The 26,059-nt window shown below is 51.2% G+C and overlaps 7 protein-coding genes across 7 annotated transcripts; 3 read left to right on the plus strand and 4 right to left on the minus strand.

Moving 5' to 3' along the window:
• Nucleotides 1-1,279: 1,279 nt before the first annotated feature.
• Nucleotides 1,280-3,376, plus strand: N7496_004155 (uncharacterized protein; the record flags this gene model as incomplete). The annotated part of the gene is made up of 3 exons (XM_056697086.1): nucleotides 1,280-1,284; nucleotides 1,341-2,854; nucleotides 3,318-3,376. The coding sequence occupies 3 exons, from the start codon at nucleotides 1,280-1,282 to the stop codon at nucleotides 3,374-3,376; spliced, it is 1,578 nt and encodes a 525-aa protein (XP_056559298.1).
• A 137-nt stretch (nucleotides 3,377-3,513) lies between these two features.
• On the minus strand, nucleotides 3,514-6,021 carry aguA (alpha-glucuronidase; the record flags this gene model as incomplete). Its single annotated transcript, XM_056697087.1, has 1 exon — nucleotides 3,514-6,021. One exon carries the CDS (start codon nucleotides 6,019-6,021, stop codon nucleotides 3,514-3,516), a length of 2,508 nt encoding a protein of 835 aa, XP_056559299.1.
• Nucleotides 6,022-6,625: 604 nt separating this feature from the next.
• N7496_004157 (60S ribosomal protein eL30) lies at nucleotides 6,626-7,198 on the minus strand (the record flags this gene model as incomplete). The annotated part of the gene is made up of 3 exons (XM_056697088.1): nucleotides 6,626-6,721; nucleotides 6,911-7,065; nucleotides 7,129-7,198. 3 exons carry the CDS (start codon nucleotides 7,196-7,198, stop codon nucleotides 6,626-6,628), a joined length of 321 nt encoding a protein of 106 aa, XP_056559300.1.
• A 321-nt stretch (nucleotides 7,199-7,519) lies between these two features.
• On the plus strand, nucleotides 7,520-9,060 carry met2 (homoserine O-acetyltransferase; the record flags this gene model as incomplete). The annotated part of the gene is made up of 2 exons (XM_056697089.1): nucleotides 7,520-7,559; nucleotides 7,622-9,060. 2 exons carry the CDS (start codon nucleotides 7,520-7,522, stop codon nucleotides 9,058-9,060), a joined length of 1,479 nt encoding a protein of 492 aa, XP_056559301.1.
• A 3,720-nt stretch (nucleotides 9,061-12,780) lies between these two features.
• N7496_004159 (uncharacterized protein) lies at nucleotides 12,781-14,121 on the plus strand (the record flags this gene model as incomplete). Its single annotated transcript, XM_056697090.1, has 1 exon — nucleotides 12,781-14,121. The coding sequence occupies one exon, from the start codon at nucleotides 12,781-12,783 to the stop codon at nucleotides 14,119-14,121; it is 1,341 nt and encodes a 446-aa protein (XP_056559302.1).
• A 733-nt stretch (nucleotides 14,122-14,854) lies between these two features.
• On the minus strand, nucleotides 14,855-22,031 carry N7496_004160 (putative THO complex component (Rlr1); the record flags this gene model as incomplete). Its single annotated transcript, XM_056697091.1, has 3 exons — nucleotides 14,855-15,936; nucleotides 15,981-17,074; nucleotides 17,134-22,031. 3 exons carry the CDS (start codon nucleotides 22,029-22,031, stop codon nucleotides 14,855-14,857), a joined length of 7,074 nt encoding a protein of 2,357 aa, XP_056559303.1.
• Nucleotides 22,032-22,884: 853 nt separating this feature from the next.
• On the minus strand, nucleotides 22,885-24,030 carry N7496_004161 (putative nucleoside-diphosphate-sugar epimerase; the record flags this gene model as incomplete). The annotated part of the gene is made up of 3 exons (XM_056697092.1): nucleotides 22,885-23,684; nucleotides 23,750-23,955; nucleotides 24,008-24,030. 3 exons carry the CDS (start codon nucleotides 24,028-24,030, stop codon nucleotides 22,885-22,887), a joined length of 1,029 nt encoding a protein of 342 aa, XP_056559304.1.
• Between the last annotated feature and the right edge of the window lie 2,029 nt (nucleotides 24,031-26,059).

The following is a 26,059-nucleotide window of genomic DNA, read 5'->3' on the forward strand; positions in this document are numbered from 1 at the left end:
CTAGCATTTTCCCGGGGCAGCCCGTTCTGTACGAGTTCTTTTTCCAGAGGAAAGAAGTAACCAGTGACTCCGTGAGAAAGGCCATGTAGTTTCCCAGCCTCTACAATAAGTCTTACAGACTCTCCATCCCGTATCAATGTTGACCTAAAGCGCAATGCTGGATATATCTCGTGTTGATTCCCTTCTCGAAGGAATAGTTTATTGGTCGGTCCTGAGCATATGAAGTTGACCTGTTCCATGCCTTCAGTCTCTAGGCCGACCTCCAAGGTAATATCATCCCATGTCAAATGCGAGGCATTTCTTTTCAATGCTAAAAGAAGAAAGTGGGTGAGGAAACCATAGTGCCGGTCTGACAAGGCATCCATGATGGGTGACGGTAGCGAGTAAAATCTGGGAGCGACGGACAGCATGGTATAGATGTCTGGGGAATGAGGGTATCTAAGCCAGGTGCTTCCATTATCTACCGACATATCCCATTCAATGATGAGCATGTCAGGTAGTTTCGCAGGATTGAATCTTGAGGGATGGGAATGCCCGCTGGACCCGCTTGCGTGGCCCTCGCGGCCGTCAAGAGTAAAATTCACGTTAAGCCCCTTCGCAGCAAGACCACGGAGAAGGGTTTTAAGCTCCGATTCATACAGATATGACACTCCATTGGCATCATTGGGCAGTTGGAGCGCATCATGGAAATGCTTCATTCGTCCAAGTTGAAAGATCATTGCGCGATCTTTGGAAACCGGTCCAGAGAAATGGATATAGGCAAGATCACCCTCGTCACTGGCCTGACCAAGAAGACTGAAAGTCTGCACTACATTGGAGTAAGTAGCCAACAGCGTCGATTGCGTGGGTGGTTTATGTGTTTGGGGATAAGAGATAAGCTTGTAGATGTTCTTTTCCGTGAACCCCAATGATGCACACAGATAGGTGCTAATGGCCTCGACATCGTTGATACAACCCTTCGACTCCAATGCCGGATGACGATCACAGCATTTTGGGAGGTATTCAATTCCAATAAGAATAGCTCTTTTTGTCATGATATCGCCAAATAATAGGTGGAATAGGGGTTTAAAGGAGTTCAAGCTACTCTTTGCAAACGGTTTTTCAGTTTAGTGTTAACCCCTCCAAGGTACACGTGATTACACCTACACATAGCGGGGCTAAGAAATCATTAACGATAAGTGATGAAGCAACCCCGCCCTCGGCCACTCAGCAAACGGACATTCAACATTTACCTTTCCATCGTTAAAAATTGCCCCAAAATTCGAAAATATGCCTGCCTATGTGGTAAGTTTTCCCAACCATTGATAAGATCAAAGCGTTTTTAGAGACTAACATCGTAGCAAAAAACACCAGATCAATTCCGAGAATTGGGACGCAGATCGCTCCGCGACAACGGACAGGCTACTTGTTCCCACATTCGTATTTGGGACATATGTACAATCGGGGGTTCTGCATGAAAGTTTTGGCATTCCATTCCGTGATGAGTACGTGCAAGATGTTTCAAGCGCGTCTTTGATCGCGAGAGAAGCGCAAAAAAAGATGACATATCCATATCGCCTCATACAACCTGGTGGTATCAGTGTCGAAACCCCGAGCCCATGTCCGGAGTATGTCGTCATCTCTTATACCTGGGGTCGGTGGAAGCATCGTAGCCGGGATTTTGATACTCCAGTGGAAGGAGGTTATTGGCAAATCCCGGCAAACTCACTTTTTAGTCGACAAGACTTGGACTTGGCCATTCAAAAAATTGCGAATGGAGATCACGCTTGGGTAGACGTCTTTTGCATACCCCAACTCGACTCTGATCCACTCCATGGGCAGGAAATCGGCAAACAAAGCGAAATCTTTCGTTCTGCCGCTCGTGCAGCAGTTTGGCTATGCTCAGGAGGTGACGATGTTTTAGCCGAGATCTGCTCGTGGGTTCCTGAAGAGCCAACCATGATGGACCCAGTCACTATACCGTTCCCAAGCCGCTATCAATTTGAAAGAGGCACTGCAAGTCTCGTTGAATTCCGTCGTAGAGCAAACTTGATTGCGTCGCTAACAAAGGTTGTTCCATGGACAACATCGCTATGGACACTTCAGGAGGCTGCTCTGCGCCTTGATGCCATCTTTTACGACAAAAATGGAGATACTGTCCGCCACAGTGTCAGTGGAAATGCCATCACGGTCGATCATCTGGCCAAAACTCTGCGATATGTCAATCAAGCCCTTTTGAACATGCGAGGACCGAAGTGGGAAGGAGGTGCTTGGATGAGTGAAGACGATCATCTGAGCATACTTCAACCCCCAGAAAAATTGTCAGTCACAGAGGCTGATGTTCACTTATGGCTTGAGGCAATTGACGCTGTTACTACAATCAATCTCCACAACCTAAATACCATGAACGCCAGCGAACTCTTACTGACTTCTACTCATCGTACCTGCAAACGGCCCCACGACAGAGTGTACGGTATCATGGGTGCGATAGGCGTAAACATCCCGGTTGATTATACCATGGATCCCGCCAAATTAATGGAGCGATTTATCATTGAGCTTCATAACACCCTGCCAGCAGAGATACAATCATTTTACCGGACTGGACCCATATGCCCCAGGGACCGCTCGTGGCTTGCTGATGAGGGTTCGGTCTCGTTAGGCCTCATTCGCCAGGGTGATATCCCTCCTAGCCGACCTTTCCACAGAATTAGCCCCACGGGCTGTTTGATCGTCAGGGAGCTTTTCATAATCTCAGATACCGGCCTTGACGACCTCACTGCGCGATTCCTGAACCAGACTGTCTCTGCGGGGTTCGATGCATTTGCATTATCTGAACTCAGTAACGGCACGATAAAGGCCAAGCAGATGCTGTCAGGTAGACCATCCGGCATTATGACGTGTGTAATTTTGCGATCCTTCCATTCCAGGATGCAACTGGCTTTGGTGCCCCTGGGGAAAATTGTAGGACTTCAGCAACTGGGATTGGAATATATGTACTTACTGCTTGGTTCTGATGCCTCTTGTGGCCATTCATTATCTGCCCAGGAGCATAGATTTCGGCGGCTGGCAGTACTTATCTCGTATAGCGATATACTGGTGGATCAGCCAGTCAGCGGGGAGTTTTCTATTTATTGATATCTGTTGCATGTCGTGCAAGTCCTTCATATTGTATCCCTATAGCCCCCCATGGTTTCTAGCTATTCACCTACCTAGGTGGGGGGTCCTAGGGGGTTCTCTCTCCCCCCTTGTTTAATATATAATCTCCATATGTAGTAATTGATTGTATGCGAACTGTATAGATCGTATGCGAACTCAATAAAATCCGCTACGCTCCGCAGTTATTGTTGTCCTCCCGTGGGGCGCCATCGGAAACCTTGTAGTTTACGGTAGTAGTTAACATGTATCAATTACTAGCTAAGCTACATTACAATCATCGAGAACATTTTAGAGTATTATTACGGTAACCTTCACAGAGTAGTACCTAGCAGTCAATTGCGATCATTCAATGTACATCAATTCAAGTACCCAAACCCCTTAATCCACCACCCCCTCAGGCAAGAATGACACATAGTCGAGAGGAGCTGGCTCAACCCCGTCAGGCCTGCCCACAATCTTCAGTGTATCGCCCTTCTTGACTTTGACTCCACGGAACTTGATGCGAATAGCCGAGTGTCCATCCAAATAGATAGACGGGGTGTGGCTATAAACATCCTCACTATTCCCCACCCATTCACCAACCTGCTTGTCATTCAAGTAGACCTGCCATTGAGACTGCCCTCCAAAAATGTCATAGTAATTCACTGCCAGATCGTATGTTCCAGAGGCGAAGTTGATCTTGGTAGTAGCCGTGCCGACAGTTGTATTCGAGGCAGTCACAATAGCAACGGGACCAGAGGCGGTCTCGAAAGGGCTCACCGTATAGGGCTTGTATCCGTCCAACTTCATGCTCTCCGCTTCGATGCGCCACGGGTGATGGTTAACACGTTTAGCCGTGTCGGGGATACCAGAGAGGTTGTGATAGAAATTGTTGATCGCGTCTCTCCAGATGATTGAGTGCCCGGATTGATAGTCAAGTCGACGAAGGACGTGATTGTATCGCCCATCGTCGATCTTCCCCTCCAGTGACGCCCACTGTGTGCGGAATGTTTGCGCCGTCGCCGCACCGGTGTAGTGCGCATCGTAGAAGTGCTGAATGACTGTCTTGCCGGAGTGAAGTTGATATGTGTAATTGACATGATGGAACCACAGCAGAAGATCATCCGGTGTACTGTCAATATTTTCGTATATAGTAGCAAGCTCGTCGGGATACTGCCCTGAGAAGCCTGTGCCGTTGCTCACAGTGCGATCCATCCCAATGCCATTGTGGTCTGCGCGGGTCCATTGGCCCCATCCATTGTTATCTTGAGAAGCTGGGTTGGGTCCGTAGTGAGTGTACAGGATATCGGTCAATGTTTGAATTCCAAGGTTTCCACTGTAGCCCTCATATGCGGGCCATGACTCCATCGACATTTTCGTGATAGTGCTAAGCACTGTTTGATCCAGGCCGAATGTCAGCCGGATCCAGTCTTGCAGCATAGTCGTGGCATCATCTGCCGGGTTCCATGCAAGTCGGCCGTATGCGTAGAGATTTGACATAGCGAGGTGACTTCCCAGCCAGGTTGTGTTGGTACCAACATTGACAACAGCGGCTGAACCACCCAATTTCCGATTAAACCGCTTACCGGTGTAAACATCACGCACGAGAGAAGACTTGCCATCCACCCGTAAATCGAAATCCAAGATGGTCTTCCACAGAGGAGGTAGATAGACGAGATGAGATTGCTGTCCCAGATACTCCTGAGTGACCTGGAGTTCAATGGCAGTGCTCGTGTTGAAGAGATTAGCGAACAATGGAGATGCCGGCTCGCGAACCTGGAAATCGATGGGTCCGTATTTAATTTGCACCACAACATTCTCATCAAATTCGCCATCGAGGTCCTTGAAAAAGTCCACGGCAGCATTAGCACGATCTGCCGTCCAGTTGGACTCGTTGAGTTTGTTGTAGACAAAGGCACGGAACATGACAATGCCTCCGTATGGCTGCACTGCCTTGGCGAAGAGGTTTGCGCCCTCAGATAATGTACGATTGTATGTTTGAGGGCCCGGCTGTCCTTCCGAATCCGCTTTGACCAGGTATCCCGCCATATCTGGAACATGCTGATACACCTGCTCGGTGATGTTGCTCCACCAGCTAATGACTGATGGATCGAGCGGATCGAAAGTGTCTAGTCCACCTAGGTCTTCGGGGGATGCGAAATTGAGGGAGATGCCGACTTGAATGCCGTACGGCCTGAAAACATCTGCGATCCGGCCAAGTCCCTTGAGGTTGTCCGGGGTAAGTAAAGTAGCGTTGGCATTAACGTTGTTGACCACCACAGCGTTGATTCGAATCGAGGCCAGCAGGCGGGCATATTGCTTAACTCGAGTCAAGTCGTCGACAATGGCCCCATTATTGAAAAATATCGAAGGCCCACCGTACCCTCGCTCAATTCTACCGTCCATATTGTCCCATTGGTTCACCCAGCGAATTGGCGCAGATGGGCTCGTGGCGTAGGAGACCGTGGAGAAGTTGCCCTGTGCCAGCATCGACAGATACTCAAAGGCACCGTAGAGTGCACCACGCTCAGTGGATCCGAGAATACGAATCTTCCGTCCGTCGATGCTGAGCCAGAACCCATCCTCTGCGAGCTCTGGAATTTCGCTCAATGATCCACAAGCCTTGCGATATTGTTCCACTGTACCGACGACAACAGAAGAAGATGTCTTGCATTGGCTCTTGCTGATTTGGGCATGAGATCCATAGATACTCTTCAATCCGTCTTGTATTTCCGAGCCTGCAACATATATGGGGCTCGTCTTCGTCGCGTTGAGCACCACGATGCTGGCAGGGAGCTTAGATTGACATTCGTGGGAGCATGGCAGCGAAGCGTAACGAAGCCAGCCATCTAAGCCGTTTTCAGCGGCTACAAGGCCTAAAGATGCGAGAAAAAAGAGACTCCTCATAGTGGCATCCCAAAAAAAAAGAGAGTTCTTGAGAACCAAGAGAATACCCCAAGGTCAGGACATCGGGCCCCTTTATACCGACTCCTGCAGGAGCGGTAACAGATCGGCGGACTCCTCTATAGCCCATTTTCCGTAAATGAGAGCTTCAGGCTAAAAACTTCTGGCTTGGCCCAAGAACATTAGGCTGTTTGTAGATCAATTGCGAGTGAATCGCGGAGAAGCAAGTGCAACGAGGTGGATACTATACTCTGGTGACCCCGCAAGCATGGCGTGGGGGGTTGGACTTGGCCCGTCTGGGCATTCCGAAGAATATCCGTAACACTTAAGCGGCGAAAGGGTGGACAAAAGCAGGTCAAGGGAGATCTGCAAGAGTTGCGGTGACTACACGGGAACAATAAAAGATAGACCGATATCAAGATGGAAAAGATTGCTCTTTTTGGAGAAATTTTTTTGTTTTGATTCAAGACTATTCCTAGGGGTCGCCATTAGACCCTCATCCTTATTTTTCACCCTTTAGAACATCGAGTCCGCGGGCTTGAAGAACAGGGCCAGTCGGCCCGACGTCATAAGTCGTGACTTTTTCAGCAACAGAAGAGTGTTGCATTTAGGCCTCACGGCTGAGGATGTCGGAGTCACCGGCATCCAGGACAGCCATGGTAGAGCAGCGGAAGAGCTTACCGCAAGCAGTACCGAGCTCAATCTATACGAAGGAAGAAAAAAAAGTTAGTGCTACGGTTCGGCTCTCCGGGATCCCTGTTTGGGGGAATCCCATCGCTGAGCAACTTCACTCTCCGAAGTGGACTATGCCGACTTCTTCTCTGAGTAGTGGAGCTGGCTGGCAGCTGCGACGGCTCTGACGAGCGTCGACTTGGCAAGGGGGAAAACGTACGTTGTTGCCGTTGAAGTGGTGGACGGGGACCTTGGCGAGCATGGCGTAGTACTCGAGCTCGGACTTGCGCAGAGGAGGGCAGTTACCGGCAATGAGGACCAGCTTGGCCTTGCCAGAGCGGAGGGTCTTCATGGTGGACTTGGAACCCATGGTAACTGGAGAGAAATGTTAACATTCTGCGCACAGCGCTAATGCTAGGAGTTGGAGGAATAACTCACCCTTGCCGGACTTCATGACGAGAGCCAGGCGGGAGGCGAGGGTGTCACCGGACTTCTTGGTCTTGGCCATTGTGATGGATGAGGGGGTTTTTTTTGGAGGGGTTGGGTGAGGTTGGCGATAGTACGAGAATGAAGAGAAGAAGTTCAATTTTGGCCGGTTGGAAATGGATTTGTGGGTTCGAAAATTCGGAAGCACGTGATCTACCGCCCTGCATGCCCTTTCCTTTCTGCCATCATTCTCCGCGAGTTCTGATTGGCTGGGAAGGCCCCGCGGGGTTCCTGACTCATTTGGTGGGACCGAAGGATTTATTTCTTTCGCCCTTCTCCCCCCCCCCCTCCTTTCCATTCTCCATCTTTTACCTTGACAATTCTTCGACAACCACGATTCACAATGGTTGCCGAAACTAGCAGTTCCCCCACTGCGAAACTCCGTCAGTCTCCCACTTCCCCTTTCCCTATATATTACGACCTGAACGGCTACTAAATCCCGTAGAGAGAGTCGATTCCCAGCCTGAGAACCCATATGCGGCCCTGATTGAGGAACAGTCCATTGCGGTCATTCCCTCCTTCACCCTCGAATCCGGTGTGACTCTATACAATGTGCCGGTCGCCTATACTACCCGTGGTGTTCTATCACCCAAGGGCGACAATGTCTTGGTGATCTGCCATGCCCTGAGTGGGAGTGCCGATGTCGCCGATTGGTGGGGCCCCCTCCTCGGTGGACCGGGTCAGGCCTTTGATGTCTCCCGCTTCTTCGTTGTCTGCTTGAACAGTCTCGGTAGCCCGTACGGTAGTGCGAGCGCGGTCACCTACAAGGATGGTAAGCCTGAGAATGGCTACTATGGACCGGAATTCCCGCTCACTACCGTGCGGGATGACGTGAACATCCACAAGCTCGTCCTGGACGACCTAGGTGTCAAGCAGATTGCTGCTGTCGTCGGTGGCTCCATGGGCGGTATGCTCACTCTGGAATACTCATTCTTTGGCAAGGACTATGTCCGTGCCATTGTTCCCATTGCGACATCTGCTCGCCACTCCGCCTGGTGCATCAGCTGGGGCGAGGCCCAGAGACAGAGCATCTACAGTGATCCCAAATACGATGACGGATACTATCCTTTCAATGATCCGCCAGCGACCGGCCTTGGAGCGGCCCGTATGTCGGCGTTGCTCACCTACCGCAGCCGCAACTCGTTCGAGTCACGGTTCGGACGCAACGTGCCGGACCCTTCCAAGCGTCAGAACATCAATGGCACTGAAAAGCTACCCACTCCTCCCAATGAGCACTGGGCTATTCACAACGATGGACACCGCGGCGGTACGACCTCGCGGTCAGAGAGCCGTCAACACTCCCCTGTCCCTCAGTCCGAAGTTCAATACATGGATCCCCAGTTCTCTGGCACCAAGATTCTCTCTGCGCCGACTCCAACCAAGCCCGACGGCCGCCCGCGTCCACCAACTTATTTCTCTGCCCAGTCCTATCTCCGCTACCAGGGTGACAAGTTTGTCAAGCGCTTTGATGCCAACTGCTACATTGCCATGACCCGCAAGCTGGATACCCACGACGTTTCTCGGCACCGTGCCAGCCCGGATTCAGAGAACCCTGTCTTGGAGGCTCTTTCCAAGGTTCAGCAGCCAGCTCTTGTACTGGGTATCGAGTCCGATGGCCTGTTCACCTTTGCCGAGCAGCAGGAGGTCGCCGATGGCATCCCTGATTCCCGGTTGGAGCGTATCGATAGCCCTGAGGGTCACGATGCCTTCCTGTTGCAGTTTGAGCAGGTCAACCGCCACATTGTTGCCTTCTTCCATGAAGTCCTGCCCGATATCATGTCTCAGTCCAACGTTGACGGTGCCGCGGCCGTGGCCAGTGTCAACAAGCTGACGAAGAGCAGCACCTTCGGTGAAGCCGAGGTGGAGGATATCACCGCGTGGTAAATCCTCATAATGAAATAAGATAACATTGGCGCAGTCACTTGCAGCCGCCCCCATGCTCCTGTCCTAGACACGATGGACTCCCGCCCGGGAGCCGCCCTTCTTGTGGTCTCCACCACGAACGGGACGTGCTTCCGAGTTTCAAGTCTCGCGCCTGTGCCAGGTACCATGGCGTTATCCGGGGAAGTAGAGGTTGCCGATCTTTTATCCGTTTCGCTAGTCAGGGAGATGAGCATCCAACTGCCTCTCTCGAATCTCACCTGGTCCATTGTGAACTTTGTTTTGCAAGGCCTTGTCGAGAAGACTGCCAAAGAAGCATCCAACTGCTCTCCATCTGACCCACCCTCTGGGTCGCTTTTCCAAGCGCAATTTTGCCTGGGGGTTGATGGGTCTATTTTGAACAATCCGATGACCAGACCGTTTTTTTCGCACTGGTTATCCGTGCGGCGAACGCGTCGCTCTTTTTTTTATTCACCAAATATACAATCAATGACCTTTTGGACTGTCCCGCAGATGGTCTATTTTGGAATCGTCTTCCTTTCGTAGTTATCGTTCACATATACTCGTAGCAGCCTTACAGTTGAATGCCCGTTGGCACAAAAGTAGATACCTAAGCGTCTGAATTGCACAAGTTGGTCTAGTGCCTTCAGGTGATCCTTCGTTGAGCTTTGCACGAACCTCCATTACCCTTGTTCCAAAACCTGTGTCTTCTGGTATTCCGTGCTATATATATAGTAGCCCATAAGGTATCTACCCTTTCACGGTAATCAATGCCACCGCTGATTCATCTACGACACCATCCAAGATTATCCACAGGTACCCATCTCCCGGGGGTGTATATATTCCTGGCAAGCCCGTAGTTCAATACTCCCAAATCCACCTCCAGCCACCTCAACCGTGTATACATCAATTGAGATTCTGAGATATCGGCCATCCCGGCGCACGGTCGCACTCACGGAAGATCTCCCCCCAGCCCCGGGAACAAGATCCAATTCCAGTCGCCGTGCGCCGCACTAGCAAGTCACAAGGCGACTTAGTTCGTCGCCTCGATCGTCTAAATCGGGGCAAGGCCCGTCGTCAGTTCCGCTGCTGATTGAGGCTTAGAATCTGGCTGAGTTGCACTGAACTCATTTCGATCAGCGAGTTAGATGAATTCAGTTATAACTTGTTAGTAAATGGGGGCTAGCTAGTTAATTAGTTTGCAGGTGATGGGCAGGACCGTGCCGAGGACGCGGGTGGGTATTTGGGGCCGAAGAAGTTCCGGGAATGCATGTGCAGGACTGTTGAAGAAGTTGAGTTTGGGGGCGGCTAATTTTTAGCTGGAGGTTTGAGAGGCAGTACTCCGTGGGTAGTGTTGGTATGCTGAGGCTCGGTGGAATATATGGTCTCGAACAATCTAGTTGTCCTGGTCATGCATGACTTGCCGAGGATTGTGGCGTTCTGGAGAAGCAGGTGTCTTGGAGCGAGTGCTACGGTGGTGAATGGTAGGAGTAGTTGCGCAGTTGTTACTATAGCGAGACTAGTCCGGAGTCAGAAAGCAACTAACAGAGTACAGTAGCTTTGCTAATGAGGTTGGCTTGACTACTTTGTACTGGGCGCTTTGCCAAGGCGAGAATGGCAGTACTCGTTTAGTCGTAATCCTATCGAAGAAGACAGTTGCAGAAGTTGACGATTTACAATTTTGACTCTGTATATAGTGCCACGTTCTACAAGATAATTAGTACTCTTTAAATCTTTGCTCGTGTCCTCGCCCTTGCATCAACCCAACAGTCCCATCAATAATTGCATCGATCATCATATAACCCGTGTCACCGTGCAACAACATCTAATTCGCTGCCCGGGTCTTACCCTCCTGGTCTTAATTGTCAATCAACCTAAACATGTTTCAGTTTTGACTACTCCACCTCCAGGCGCCCGACCGGGTCCAGGGTGAAATGTCGCACCAGCCTTACAGGATATTATAAAGTAATAAAGGTCTGTGCTTTCGTACTCCTCGCTACGCTACGGTCGGGGTATAGAGTATTGCCATGAAGAATTGTTATATTGCAGGGAGGGCGCGAAATCCACCTTATCGAACCCACCTATCCACACTTGGGCCAGGGATCGAAACGGGTTTGAGTCAGAGGAGCCGCCAGCAGTGGGCGGGCTGCAATAATGGGGGCTTCAAGACTTGGTGGTGAATGTTTAACGATGTCAATGGCTGGGGAGAGAGCGTGGGTCGTGGGATCGGGGCCAGTCTTTGGTGGTCGCCTGAGCAGTTTCCAGTTTCCAAGTAAAGAATCATAAATGAGAACCAATAGTCAGTCAGGGTATTATGTTATCGACTGGGATAAGTAACACGGTGGCTCATATAGCCACAAAGGAATTAGTCCTTTTTCCGTCCTTTATCTTGTGACTCGTCGTTAGTGCCAAAGGGTAAATCCAACTAAAAGGGGGCACTAAAGGGCCAGATAACGAGTTGAGATGCTCCCTCGAACTAGCGTTATGGGCTTTTGTGTTTTGGTTGTCTTAGTTTCTCCGTTCTAGACTTTTGTCGTAGTGATCTTCCCTTTGTCCTAGTCCATAGAGCACGGCCTGCTGAATAGTGGAACCCGTTGGTCCTTTGTTGGCGGTTAATACTGTCGTGTACACCACTTGATACGCCTATCATCTCTAATGATTTGAGGGATAATTCGAGACGTGCAAATCAACAATCGCAGCCCTAACCGACCTGCTCCCGTTTGCCTCTACGCTAGCGCCAGTACCTCCCCCAGTTATTTTGGTTGATTTTGTTAGTTTTTCCGAGGTTTCTACTGGGCCGATTTGAGCTGTTATCAAAGGGCCTAGACGGCCTAGAAGCAGCCATGATAGTAAACTCAGACTCGTTCGCGCTGGTCTTTATCGCGGATCATCGTCGCACCTTAGTAGCTAGTCGACGATACAATCGGTCCTTTGATTTGTCTGTGCTTTGTGAATCGTCAGGCCCTCCTCCACCATGAAGCCACTGGCGCCCGCTAATAGATGGAGACCTGAAAAGACCCCAAAGCAGACCCTTGGACCCCCTCCGACTCCGTGGTGGACAAAGCTTGACACTTATCGAATCCCCGTCCGGGTTTTTCGACTACTTCTACCCTGGTCTTTTCCTCAATTTCTTTCCCTATTTCTTTTCTCCCTGTTTTCCCTTCCTCCCTTCCTTTTACTTCCTTCGATCCGCGTTCCATTACTTCCATCATCCCTCGTTTTGCCGGGTTATACTTCCTCTCTCTACCCCCCGCATACCAGTGCCCGTCGTACGGCCAACATCAACCAGCCCACCTGGATCACAACAATTTGCCATTTGAAACATTATTACGTCCTAGAATTGAATCTGGCAGGGTAACGACTAAACCCCGCACTGGATTGACTCTGATAAACGAAAATCGATAAGAAAGGGAGAGTGAAAAGTCCACAGTTCACATAATTGACCCCGATCCTGCCATACTTGTGGCTCCGGAGTCCAACTCCCCGTTCGCCACCAGCATTACGACTTTCGCATAGTCGGCGTTGGCAGGTCGTTGCCATTGTTTGCGTCGAAGCGAAAAAGAAGGCTCCTGCGCTGCTGGTAATTTCTTGAATTTATTTCCCTGGCACTCCGTCCAAGCCAGACTTGACACTGTCCGTCACTAAACACCACATACAACCTATTCTACATCATACTTCCCACGCTCGCTCTGATACCAAGAAATCTATTCCCAGCGCAAACCCATGGAGCGCAAGCTCTCCCAAAAAGCGCTTCGCATGCGCCAACGCTTCACTTTCAGTCGGGGCCGAGACCGTGCAGCCACTATGCCCCCATCCGGAGCCACCAGTACTCCCAGCAGCCGCCCGCGTTCCGCCACAACGCCCATCTCGTCCCACACTACTTCCTCCAGCTCCAGCACAGACCGGACCCGCTATTTCCAGTTTGACGATGAGCCAGGTTACTTTCGTCCTGCGTCACCTTTACTTAACCGACAGTCCGTGTCGGAGGATCTAGAAGATGATATCAAACAGGCCTGCGCTTTGCTGGTTCAAAGCGTCGATCGCGGTTTACCGATATGGCCTTCTCTTCAAGTTGAACATCGTCCAGATACTACTACCACCATCGCTACTGCGAAAGTATCCAGTCCGACTACATCGCGATTCTATTACCAGGGCGCGAGCATGTCCCCCTCCGCCGTGGATAATCAGATCAAATTACCCAGCGAGAAAATGCATGACTCCGGGGTCGCTTTCCAACCTAGCGCCGCGTCTGCAGGAGCCGGTCGTTTCTACGGTTCGCAACTCTCGACATCGCGACACGAAGAGAATTATCAAGATACCCAGCGCGGCCGCACACGGTCTCGCGGTCAAAGTTTCAATACGGAGGCCACGCCAGTTTCTCGATCACAATCACGATCACGCTCTCGCTCTCTAAGCCCGGATATGTTCCCTTACAGTCCGCCGCAGGTCGACACGCTGTGGCCACACGTCAAAGACATCTACTTCGAATCATCCGACGGATTATTCCCAGAGACGGAAACCGAAACCGAAACCGAAACCGAAATAGAAAAGGAAATTCACGTCGACGCGCATTCTACAGCCAACACCCTCGGCGTAGAAGGAATGACCTGGCTCCGCGCCAGTCTCGACATCCCCCACCTCAAAAAGTCCGCAAGTATAAACGTCAACGTCACCGCAATGCCAACCGCAGCTCCACGCCGCTTTTACAGCACTCGCCAGCTCCGGGGGAAGGAATGCGGTTATACTACCGCCAGCGCGGGGTGGCAACTACCGCACAGTCGAACGCCCAGTGTCGACGATGCAGCCTCGCTGCGGAGTTTCTCGAGTGCCGAGGATGAAGAGGGGGTTCCGCATCGCGACTTTTATCAGTTACGTCGGTCTGTTTCATCGGGGGGACTTCAGGGGGGTCATCAGCAGAGACTTGATCCTGTGTACGCGATTGTGTCTGGGGGACAGTCGAGGAGGAGGAAGGCGTCGCATTTGTTGAAGAAGTTGGCTGGGTTGGGGAGGAGGAAGGATGTTGATGGCGGGTTTGAGGGTCGTCGTGTTGCGATTGCTGTTTGATGATGCAGTGGAGATGGGCATGGGGAGTTTCTCGCTCATCAAGTTGACCTCGTCTCGCTCGGTCTGTTATGATTTTGATGATATCTCTCGCTTAGCCTGTTTTTTCTATGTTTGTCTTGATAGATTATCTTTTGGTTTTGTTTGTATATATACCCTCTTCTGTTACAATTTTTTTTTTTAGCTTTGTATTGAAAGTTCTGTTTGTATTTTACTTTGTGCGGCTCAAGGTTCTCTTTATACAAAGTTTTGAGTTGACGAGGCTCTACTGGATGTGTTTGATACCCACCTGAAACGCCAGCGTCATGGACGGCTGAAGGCTGAGGACCCACTTCAGCCTTGAATAATCCTTCTAGTAGGCCGGAAGATGAAGATCAACATAGAAAGAAATTAGCTTATTCCTTCACAATACCCTTCCTACGTATGCCAGCACAGGCGGAGTTCTATCGGATATCTCTCTAAAAAGTATATATATGAGGAAAACCCGAGTGTGATTGTTATCCAATCCACATTAAGCAAGACGGAAAAAAGAAAAGTTAAGTACAGACGGAGTAGATGTACCCAAAACACCGGCCACGATGCAACGTGCAATCAGTAAGACATTAGAAGAAAGCAGAAAAGAAGAAGACATGGAATTTGGGAGAAAAGTGAGATAAAAGGGAAGTAGGAAATCTTCATAAGAAGAGAAGAGAAAGGAGATTGCAGAGGCATAACCGAATCAGTTGCAGTCTATCTATCACTGCCCGCGACGAGGACGCTTATTATCGCCGCCCATTCTTTGCCCGCGGCCACTAGCATCCCCTCCTGTGCTGTCCTCGGGGTTATTGGGCCGTCCACGTTTGCGATGCGTGGAGCCACCGCCGCTTTCACGGTGATGTCCATCGCGATCGCGCCCGCGGTCCCGGCGCTCACGGTCGCGGTCCCTGTTCTCAGGACGGTTGCCACGGTCTCCCCCACCTTGGCCCCAGCGACGTGGGTTGTTCTCGTCACTGGGCAAGGGGGGAGGAGGTGGTGGAGGCGGGGGTGGAGGAGGTGCACCCATCGAGGCTGGTGGACGGAGTCGGCCTTCATTCTCGTTGGCATTGCCGCTGTTGGGAGCAGCACCACTCTCGGGAGGCCCGTCATCGCGATCACGTCGATCCCGCCGGCGCAACTCCTCTCGCGAACCAGGGTTTCGCCGTTCGGAATGGCGTTCACGGTCTCTGTCCTTCTCCTCGCGGCCAGAACCACCAGCACCAACGTCGCTTCGGCGAGTGCGCTCACGGTCTGAGTCTCGAGGGCGATCACGGCGTTCTTCACGTCGGTTTCCAGTACTGCTAGTGTCCTCTTCAACACTGCCACCGCCACCGCCTCCACCGCGACGCCCGCGGTCACGATTCTTATCGCGATCGCTGCCTCGACCGGACCTGCGGTTATCGGGTGTTGTAGCGTCGTCGATCAGGTCAGCACGGCTGTCAGGTCGGTTGCGAGGCTGGCCCTCATCTTCGGCAGCACCAGCGGCGGCAGCAGGCCCAGTGGGTGGACGAGGAGATCCAGTATTCGAAGCAGTCGACTGTCGATTTGCACCCCGTCCGCGAACCGGTGGAGTAACATTACCGCGTTCAGCAGGGCCGTTAGTCTGCTGAAGCATGTTGTTGATTCCAGCAAATCTTTTGTCGCCGCGTCCACGCTCTCCACCAGGACCGCGAGGCCCTTGCTGCTGACCTAGTCCACCACGAGGACCCGACTGGGGGGTCGAGACTGGCGCAGGCGCTTGTGGGGTAGAATCGACGATGTTATTCAGCCGATCGGGATGAATGCCGGAGACGTCCAGACGCTCTCCAGAGGGGCTGGTGTAGCGGGAGATTGGTCGGGTCCCCCACGCCCGCCATGACGGCCAGGGCCCGTGGGTAGTTGTCGTTCAGGCGTCGGTGCCTTGCCATTGCTTGGACCTGGAGCGGGTTGCTGTGAAGACACATTGCGTCCGCGATTCCTTTGCCGCGGGCCAGACGGAATGTCTGCTGGCTGATCAGGTTGTCGCAACCGACCGTGACTCATATCCGGGCCCATTGGGTCATGCCCAGCACGAGGTCCTCTTGGGATCTCTCCAGGGAGTAGGCCCGGCTGGGGGAAGCTGGCAGATCGGCGGTCGTCAGGGAATCGCTCTGGGCGATTAGGCAGATCAGCTCTTGGAGGGGTAGGTCCACGTTGAGAGAATGGTCGGCGGTCATCCTTTTCAGCTCGAAGCGGTGGTTCTCCACGCCGAGGGGGACCGTCGGGTGCCCGTTCAGGGAAATCAGGGATGAGATCGCCACGAGGAGGACCTTCGCGACCATGGAAGGAGTCGTGCCGGGGGCGTCCTGGGCGGTCATTGGGCCAGTCGGCATCTCGTGGAAGGCGACTACCCTCACGATAAGGTGGACCGCGCATTGGGTCATCGAGAGGAGGTCTCATCGGGAAGTCACGGTCTCGGTCACCCATACGCCCGTGGCCTCGACTGTCGGCACCAGGGCCGTCGAACCGTATGTGTTCAGGAACAGCGTGGCGGGTACGCGGGTTGAACTCCTGATGCCTGTCCCGCCGATCATCCATCAAGTCGGGACGAGGAGGCAGTCTGTTGTCCGCCGCAGTATGACGGGGAAGACGAGCCTGTTGGCGAGGATTAATGGCAGGAGGACGCTCCACGTCCGGTCTCTTCGGGATATCAAGTTGGCGACCTGAATCAGGCCCCCGAGGGCCAAGTCGTGATCGCGATGATTCTCTCTGTCCACGTTGGTCTGCACCAGGAGGTTGCAGACGATCACCATCGGCACTGGTATCCATGGCGGCAGAGGTGGTATCGGTCGGCGTCAGCACATTCCTCGCAGGCGTTGCAGACTTTGCATCCTCAACTCCCCTGACCGATCCAGCATCAGTCATCTTGGCATCTTCAATCTCGCCGTCCTCAACTTCGGCCTTGCTCGAAACACCCGCAGTACTGACAGATAAGAGAAGTTAGTTCTTGAATCATGTTTAGTTGATAGCGCTTCAACTCACTCTTGCATTCCGGGCTTGAATTCCGGCGCGGAAGCATTCAAAGGCGTAGGCGTCGAGGATTTAGGTCGTGAAAGATCGGCCCTGGTGGTTCGGTCTCCCGGGGGCTGCGAGCCAGCCTTCTCCTGTCCAGCATCGGGGACATTGCTGTTGTTGAGATAGAACTGCTGTGGAAGCATCCACTTCTTCGATCGTCGGTTGAAATCACCAATGAGAGAGGCAGCTGGAATCTTGACGTCGTCTCTCTCGTCATTCTTACTGAGGAGATTGACAGTCTCTAGCAGCTGTGTACCCATCCAGTTGACAGCAGGGAAGTATGGAACGATCGCCTTGAGCACACTGATGGCATTTCGGATGTGCATGTACTCGCCTCCCTTTAGACACGTTTGAAGGGCATTGTTAACCAGTCGGTGCCACTTGTAAAGAAGGCGCCGGAAGTCTTCGTAATCGAGGAAGACGATCGGAACTCCTTCAGGGTCAAGCTTCTTGGCGAATCCGGGTAAGTCTCGTTTGGTACCAAATGCTTCCTTCTCATAGACAGCTTGATCTGCATGCCACTCACTCAAATCACCCATAACCTTGCCCAGGAACTGTCCCAGATTGTCAGCTTCCTTCGAGGTGCAAAGGAAGATGAGGGAAACGAGTCGGTGTTCACGGAAGAGCTGATCCAGTAAGCCCATAGTTCGGAAGTTGGGAGTTCCCGAGTTGTGGAGGAACTTGAGCATCTTGAAGGAGAAGAAAGCGTCGAGTGGCGAGAGGAGGAGACGAGGAATGAAACATTGCTCTAACAGAGCAACGTTTAACGGGTCGTATTTCAATCGCATATGAGCAAACCACCGCTCCTTCTCCTTCTGCAGTCTGCCTCGAGTTTGGGCATATGCTTGGGTGTGAGCCTTCAACTCCGATAGAAGCTGATCCTGAATTTGGTTGAGACTCCTTCTCGTTTGGTCCTTTCGTTGCATACCGATCATGCTGAGATCAGATCGGTCATTGTTCAGGGTCGTCACACGTCTTTGCAGTCTGCGTCTCTCTTCATCGTAGTATTTCTCGGGAACGTGAACATCATAGAGAGACAGTTGCCAGAAAGTCGCATAGAAGTGCGCACCCACATTTTCCCAGGTCTCCGCAGGCAGCGAGGACTTGACGGTTTCGATCAAATCTTGCATGACGGGGTTAGCGGCTAAGGGGCTAGGGGTGGTAGCGGTAGGAGATGCAGTAGTGGACTGCTCTGTTTTGTCGACATCCATTGCAGTCTCGTCTGCGGTGCCATCTGTCTCAGTTGTCACTTCACCCTCGTCAACGTCCATCTTGTTTTCGTCGTTGGACTGGGCTGCAGGGCCGCTGTTACCAGTTCCCGTCTTCGCAGACGAAGCTTCAAGCTTTTGCTTAGACAGCTCGCTGTCAGCAATCTTCCGTGAAACGCTAGGACGCCTGATCCAGAATGCGATCTCAGGCTGAATGCCAAATTCTTTGATCAAGGAAGCAAAGTCGGGAACGAAGGAGTCGAACTCTTCAACCGAGAGGTTGCTCCGGAGAAGGTCGAGATACTGAGTCAGGATGCGGTGAATCTCGTCGAAGATGTTGCCCAGAAGTTTAAGCTCAGAAGATGACTCGTTGAAGACGCAAGTCATTCGTTCTTGGGCAATCGCAACCAGCAACTGACCCGCAAGTCGAGTATGGGTCAATGATTTCAACAGTCGCTTTGACGTGGTCTTAGACTCGTGGCGCTTGTCCAAGAGTTGAAGAATGGTCTGCGACTGGAGGACCTCGCCACCTGCCATAGCCTGGATTTGGGCATCATTAAAGTTGGTGTCCGTAATAATACCGGCCATGGAGCTGATCATCTGCTCTAGCACGATGAGGTCGGTCGAATTGTTATGACGCAGCTGCTCCACTACGTACTGCAACAGAGGTGCTGGATCCATGACGGAGTAACGTTTGAATGTTCGGCCAGCAAAGGTGGACAGCGCATTCAACCACCGGCTGGTGAGAAGACCACCTTCTTGCACGCGGCTTCTTCCTTTCTGGCCAAGCGAATTGATGAGTGACCAGGTGAGGATGTCATAGCCTAGGTTCGTGAAATAGCGAGCACATTCCACGACCACTTCAATGAGGTTCTCATATGATTCGATCTGACCAATAGCGACATTGATAACGATGCCAGGGTTCGCGTAGGCAATCTTGGCCAAAGCACGAGCCATGGGTCGGATATTGGTCTTGCTAAGACGCTTGAGGACGTCCTTGGTCTCTGCCGTCGCCTGTTTGAAAGCAGATTGGATGTCAGGCAGTCTGGATGTCTGTCCAGTGTACCACTCTGCATACATATTGTAACGAACATCACGGGGGAACAAGCTGATCAGGTTAAACACCTCGTTGACCACACCGGGGTTTTCCTTGGTCAAACTGACTGCGGGCAAGAGAAGGCGTTTGCAGAGGTCTCGCCAGCGAGTATTGTTCGTCTCCGAAGCGTCCTTTGCAAGACTATCTGCACCGATGCGCGCAAGCTTTGCGAGAAGGCTGGCGTCTTGTCCGATCTTGTGACCCGAGAGGTTGAAGAAAGAAGAGCATAGGGCGAACACATCATCCACCGACTGACAGACTGGGATATTATCTGCCCAGTCATCCCAGTAGAAGCGGTAAGCGATGCCCTCGTTCGTGTCTTCCGTGTCCAGCTGGGCCCAACGGAGAACCCGTCTCGGTGGGGCGTCTGCTAGACGAAGCTGACCCTTGGGGACTCCTGATTGATCGGGACTCAAGATCTGCTGGTGGCCAGGAAGATCCTCCACGGAGGCCAAGGGCTGAAGGGGCGTGTACACCTTGCTCAAAGAGTAGTGGAGGATGCGGTGGATGAAATCGGGGAGTTCGGGGTAGGCGTCCATCAACCAAGGGAATCTGCTCATAACGAACAATGATTCGGGGATCGCGCCAATGGCGAGGAGGCTCTTCAGAAGCAACACCTTCTGATCCGAGGGGTCTGGCAGAGCATCCTCAGCTTTAGCAGTGGGTTGCTTGTCGGCATCCTGGTCTCGCGATGGAGTAGCCAGCCGGGACTCAGGCTCGCGAAGACGTGAAGGTGGTGGAAGTGTATCGTCAGACAAAGCACCGGCTAGCATCAGGGCATTGACACCACCACCGGGCCGTGCAGCTCTCTCTCGTTCTGCCTTCTCGGCCATCTTTTCCTCCCTGAGAACGTCCATGGAATCGTCGGGTCTCCAGAGGTGGGCATAGAGGTCGCGTAGGGAAATGAAGCCAACCTTGATGAGCAAGGCAGCTAGGTAGATGAGGTTGTCGGGTAGGTTGTCCGATTTGGATCGAGCTGAAGAAGAGTAGAATCGTAGCTTGAAGCCAAGGAGTTGAGCTGCAACCCGGTTGCCCTTCGGTGGCATTGTTCCAGTCTCTTTGATCCACGTTCGGGTAGCTTCCTGTTCTTCGGATAGGTGATTGGTTTCTGGTAGGGCCTTTTTCTTTTCCTCCTCCGAGAGTGGCTTGCGGCCGATCTCGAAGAAAGCCCGGACGCCAATTTGTCGCACTCGGTTCCAGAATTCTCGGTCGCGATGCTCATTTGACTGTAAGATGCTAGCTCGCTCATTCTCGGTGGTATTCCAACCAGTGGACCCGGGTAGTGCCCACTTTGGCAGTCCAGAGGCCCGTGAAACCCCCTCCAAATTGTGAAAGGGCTCCTCCTTGGGCCACCAGGAGCTAGCTCGTAGCAGTTTCACAAAGAAGCGATACTGCTTGACAAGAACTGCAGCAAACACATCTAGCATCACATCCAGGACTCGCCCAACATCCATGTCAAATGCGCCAATCATGGCCTTGACTCTCTCGAAAGTATCTTCAACTACCTCACTTGATGGAGGCTCGTTGCTACTCGTGGTGAACAGCTCCGTCAGAAGCTTAGAGTATCCTTCAGACTCTTCTCTGAGGAGGTTGTAGTTCGACTGTCGGTACAGCAAATTGGTTTGCTTCCGAATGCCCATGCGCGCGAAAGTTTCGCGGACTAGGCCCAATGACTGCAACAAGGGGGTATCAAGCTGGAGACGCATGAGTTCTGCAGAAATAGCGGTTGCGAAGACGAGTGGTTTGAGAGCGGGGTTGGAGGTGTCGGCATCGGTGATGATTGAAAGGGTGTCGAGGAATAACGAGGACGAGTCGAAGTCCAAGGTTGAATGAGTTTGCGCTTCGCCTTCTGCTCCCGAGCCCCGAGAGGTAGCTTCATCGGCGATAATCTCCTTTACAGCATTTCCGGCCTCCGAAGGCGGTAGTCGACCGTAAATTGCAGACCGAATGAGCTCTTGGTAGATAGAGGCCAAACGCGCGAGGTCTTGATCCAACCGGGCCGCAGTTCCTTCGTTTACGACCTTTGGCTTTCCGGTCGTGGCCCATTCTTCCACAGCACGTTCCGTGACGAATTCGTAGTCGTAGGGATGAGGAGGGGCCGAAGGGCGAGGGGCGTTCGCCTCAGAGCCGGCCTGAGATACAGATTGCAGCTGCGGCTGTGACGCGGGGGTACGGGGAGCAGGTGATTGTGTCGCTTGACGGGCGGTGTATTCGCCGCTTTTCTGAGGAGCTTCTAGTCCATCTCTGGACGGGGCGCGGGGAGGAGGAGACATTGCGCTTGGTTCTCTGTGTTGTGAACTCGAAAAATTTTGACCTTCAAATGAGCCTCGGCGGGAACTGCCGCGACCGCCGCCTTGATGGCCGGACTGTCGACGAGATCTGTCGCGCGCCTCATTCTGGTCTCGTTGAGGGCTGGCGTGATGCCCTGGTTGGGAGGGATGTTGCGCCATGTTGAGCGTACCGGGGCGATGAGGAGAGGGTCGCAGAGCTTCGTTGCTGGCCGAGTCGCCAGACCACGAGCGCTCACCGCGCTTCCTCTTGCCACCCTGCCCGGGGGCCATGGCGGAAAGTAAAGACTGTTTAGACGCGATGGGCAGACGAGGTTGTTTCAGTTGTGGAGAAGTCGTTGCTCATGAGGTGGTTCGAGTCTGAATAGATGGTGGAGCGACTGTCAGCAATTGAGATCGATAGAAGGGAGGATTTGCCAAGTGTAAAAGACGATCCAATGCAGCATACCGACAGAGAGGCTTCCAGGAGAAGAGTGTCGAGGGCCTCGAAGGGTGGGGAAGGAAGATGGAGGTGAAAGGTGAAAGATGATAATGGCAGGAAGCTTGTTCGGAAGATGGGGACTCCTGTTGCCTGAGGTGTCGAGGGCCGCGTTATCTTGGCTTATCTTCGCCGATTGCCCGATTTGGTAAATGTTTGTTGCGGCTGCCTCACTAACGGAAATTCAATCAATTCTAGGCATCACTTCGTGATAATTCAACTTTGAGAAAAGAGTTAGAAAGAAAGGACTAGCCAGATACGATCTAATCTCATCTTTTTCTAAAGGTCTTTCTAATTATCTTTTCACGGAGCCCAGTAAGATCTCTCGATTTATCTATTGAAGCATAACTAATAAGATGATTTAAAAGTTTAATCATAGGTTTAAGCTTATAGGACGCCACTAGGTCCATGTATATGCCCATGAATAATACTGTTCGCATTTAATTCTTGTATCATTATACCATTGCATACTCGTAAGGGAGGTGCGTTTCTAATTCGCCTTAGCGTCGTAATGTCACGAAAGGTTTTCGTCGTGCCATGAGTATAATCCTAAGTAAATGGGAGAGTATCAAGTGAGTCATTGATCTTTTGGGGTACTATCTCTTTTTGCTTATATTAAACAGTGCCACAGAGATGATAGAGTGTCTCCTAGCGGAGGCCCAGATCCTTTGCCTCCAGCGCAACAATTTCAGGAATCAAATCAAACAACCTCGGCTTCTGAGGGGTCCATGCCAAAAGCTTGCGAGCACGAATTGCATGTCCACGAGAATTGGTACCCCAGAGATAGTGTCCAAATGGATGAACCTTCTTGGCCTCGTCGACATCCAGCTCGTTCACGTTGGGCGAGTCGATGAATTTCTGGAGATGAGCCTGCTTTGCAACCTCACGTTGAATATCTCCCCAGATAAATGATCCGTTCTCGGCCAAATAGTATCCCTCATCATTCCATGTGGCATTGCCACCTCCAACCGCAGCAGCATCGCCCAAGGCGAGATAGACGTTGCTTAGATCCTGGACGTGAACCTCGTGCCAGACGTTTTCACCCTTGCCGATCAGGATTCCCGAGCCACGGGAAAGAACGGCGGCACTCAACTTGTAAGCTTGGACGCTCTTGGTATTTCCAGGGCCTCGACCGGGACCGTAGATGGTAGGTGGGCACACGATTGCCGTGTGGACACTAGATGGGTTTTGCTTGCCAGCGTTGATGATAATTTCATCAACATTTCGATGAAGAGCATCTGCTGGAAGGTTGACAAGCTCGGATACTCCTTCCCAGTCATTGTATTCCTTTGGACGCTCGATACCAATTGTACCGGCACGCCCATCCTCCACGGTCAGGATACCAGTGCCCGAGGTGTGGATTATCCATAGGGGATGCTCTGGGGTGTGCTTCTGGGCACCCTTAGCAATGGCCTGAGCAGCTGCGACGTGGTCACAATCGGCAAAGTCTGTTTCAGAGAGGTCAGCACGGGGAAATTTGTGGAATCAATGATATTTTATTCCAGGTACTGACTGAAGACAATATCAGCGTTTTTCACTTCCTCTGCAATGATATCACCAGAGTCCAAGTCTCCGTGGACAATGCGAATCTCTGGATACTTGCTAATAACCTGGGCAGCTTTCTCCTTGCTACGGACCAGAACCGACAGTTGCCAGTTTGGGTGGGCAGTGGCGATGGTGTATAAACCGTCACCACCAATGTAGCCGGTAGCGCCAGTCCTGTACAAAGTTGTGAGATCAAAGCTCCTGCGTAGGTGTGGCTGCTGCTTACAGAAAGACCTTAGGAGGAGCCATTACGTGTGGTCCAAAGGACGGTTGAAGTTGAAGGGGGTATTTGAGGTGATTTAAAAGGGAAGATTGAATTGGAAGCAGAAAAGCAGGTTGACTGGGGGCAACTGCACGATGTAAGTTTGCTTTGAAATCACCTCAATAAAGGAACTTGGACCGAGATGGGGCCTCAAAGTGGGGGTTCGTGAGAGTCAATCTCCGAACAGCCAACTTGCTAGTTATAGCGGACGAGGTTATGAAATTGGCATTAAATTCTCTACAGTATCTCGGGTATATACAATCCATCGAGATGACTCTGACTACAGTGTTGGATTTTGTGATCTCTTGAGAGTGTATATTGATGGCCGTACACGCAAACCCCGCATGATGATGTCACAGCCCCCACACGCAATAGAAACACATAATTCCAGTCCCTTGGATGCTCAAGTTCATGCCTAAGGGCCCGAAGTCAAAATTCTGTAGCTGATGAACTACTTATTTAGTAAAAGCTATCGAATTTGTTGCTATTAAGTTATTTAATTCAATGCGAAGTTGATTCTAACCGGCCGATCTACGCATCTTCCCAACAGCTCCACAGACCACTATAGAGAGTGAGTATTGAGGTTAAAGGAAAGAATACACACGGAAGAGTGTCGGTAATCGTTAATTTTAAAGAGACAAATCTACAGAAACAACAAGCAATCATCGCTTTGAAGGGGTAGTATATAAGGACCACCTTCAGACATCAACCAAATATCCGCTTCTGCCAGTCTAAACTGGGATCGTAGGGGTGGGTATCACACTAGCACACATCTCCTGCACTGTAGGAGAGATATAATTAGATCGCTGCTTCCTAATACCATCAGCTCGCATGTAACCCTGGTAGCTAGGCGTTTGATAACTCTCTTCTAGCCTGAAAGTAAGGTCCACCATCACCATAAATGACTTCGACATGATATACCTACCCTTCTCGACCATATACCCTCTCCGAGGCCCTCCCTAGTTTACACTCTCCTCTGGATCCTCAAAGGCACTCATGATAGAGCTCAAGCAAGATTCATCTATAACAAGGCAGGCTTGCGACCATATAATATACGATTGACCGTTATGTATATCTCTTACCTGGCCTGTACTACCCTTCCGGATAGGCTACCAAGGGAATCGCAGTACGCGATGCCGACAAGAGCCTTAGTTCATCGGGCATCCTAAGTTCTAGTACCACAATTTCGAGGCCTAATTTCCTGTCCTAGTGGTAAACCTAGCTACATTGTTAATAAATCTTTTGGACCCGAACGAGACTCTCGTGATATGCTGCCTAGAGTAAAACAATTTTTTAATACTCACACTATATAAGTTCGTCTCCTAATTCATCAGTCTAGCTCGATAACCGCGGATCTCGCGTACGGATACTATTCTACCGTCTCTAGTTATAAAATTATAGAGAGATATATACGTGAGCTCCCTACTATAGACGTAGATATCTCTAGTAAAACTATCCTAGTCGAGGGGCTCTACTTAGCTTAATACTATTATTAATACGATATAGCTAATTAGTGTTATAGTAAGAACTTGTCGGATATCTATGCGCAGTGTATATAGTCCCTTTTCACACAAGAAACGTATGTGTACAGAGTAAGAAGATCGGGTGAAGAAAGACTAGACATGAGATAGTAAGATATCGGCCTATTAGACTACGGCGACCAAGAAGTGGTCTAGTATAGTTAAATATGCCCGCGAGCTATTTCATGAATATTAAGAGTGTCAAACTTGTGTGATTTAACTAGGAAAATAGGTAGTATTTATAACATAGAAACATGATAGAAGTTCACATAAAAGATGAAGAGCATTTCGGAGTGTTACGTAGTCTCCTGCCTAGGTGTTATGATATTCGCGATGAGGCTATTAAGTCAAACTATATGTCCGATGTTGAGTCTAAGCCTTATTTCTATACAACGGGGAAGATTCCACTTCTCGAACCCAAAGATCCCAGGGTTTCGAGAGCGTGGAGTCACACGCGATTTTTGTGTCACGTTGCATTACCGGTGATAGATACGTG

The sequence above is a fragment of the Penicillium cataractarum genome (genome assembly GCF_028827025.1).
Source record: "Penicillium cataractarum strain IBT 29864 chromosome Unknown utg000002l, whole genome shotgun sequence".
In the NCBI taxonomy this organism is placed as follows: Eukaryota; Fungi; Ascomycota; class Eurotiomycetes; order Eurotiales; family Aspergillaceae; genus Penicillium; species Penicillium cataractarum.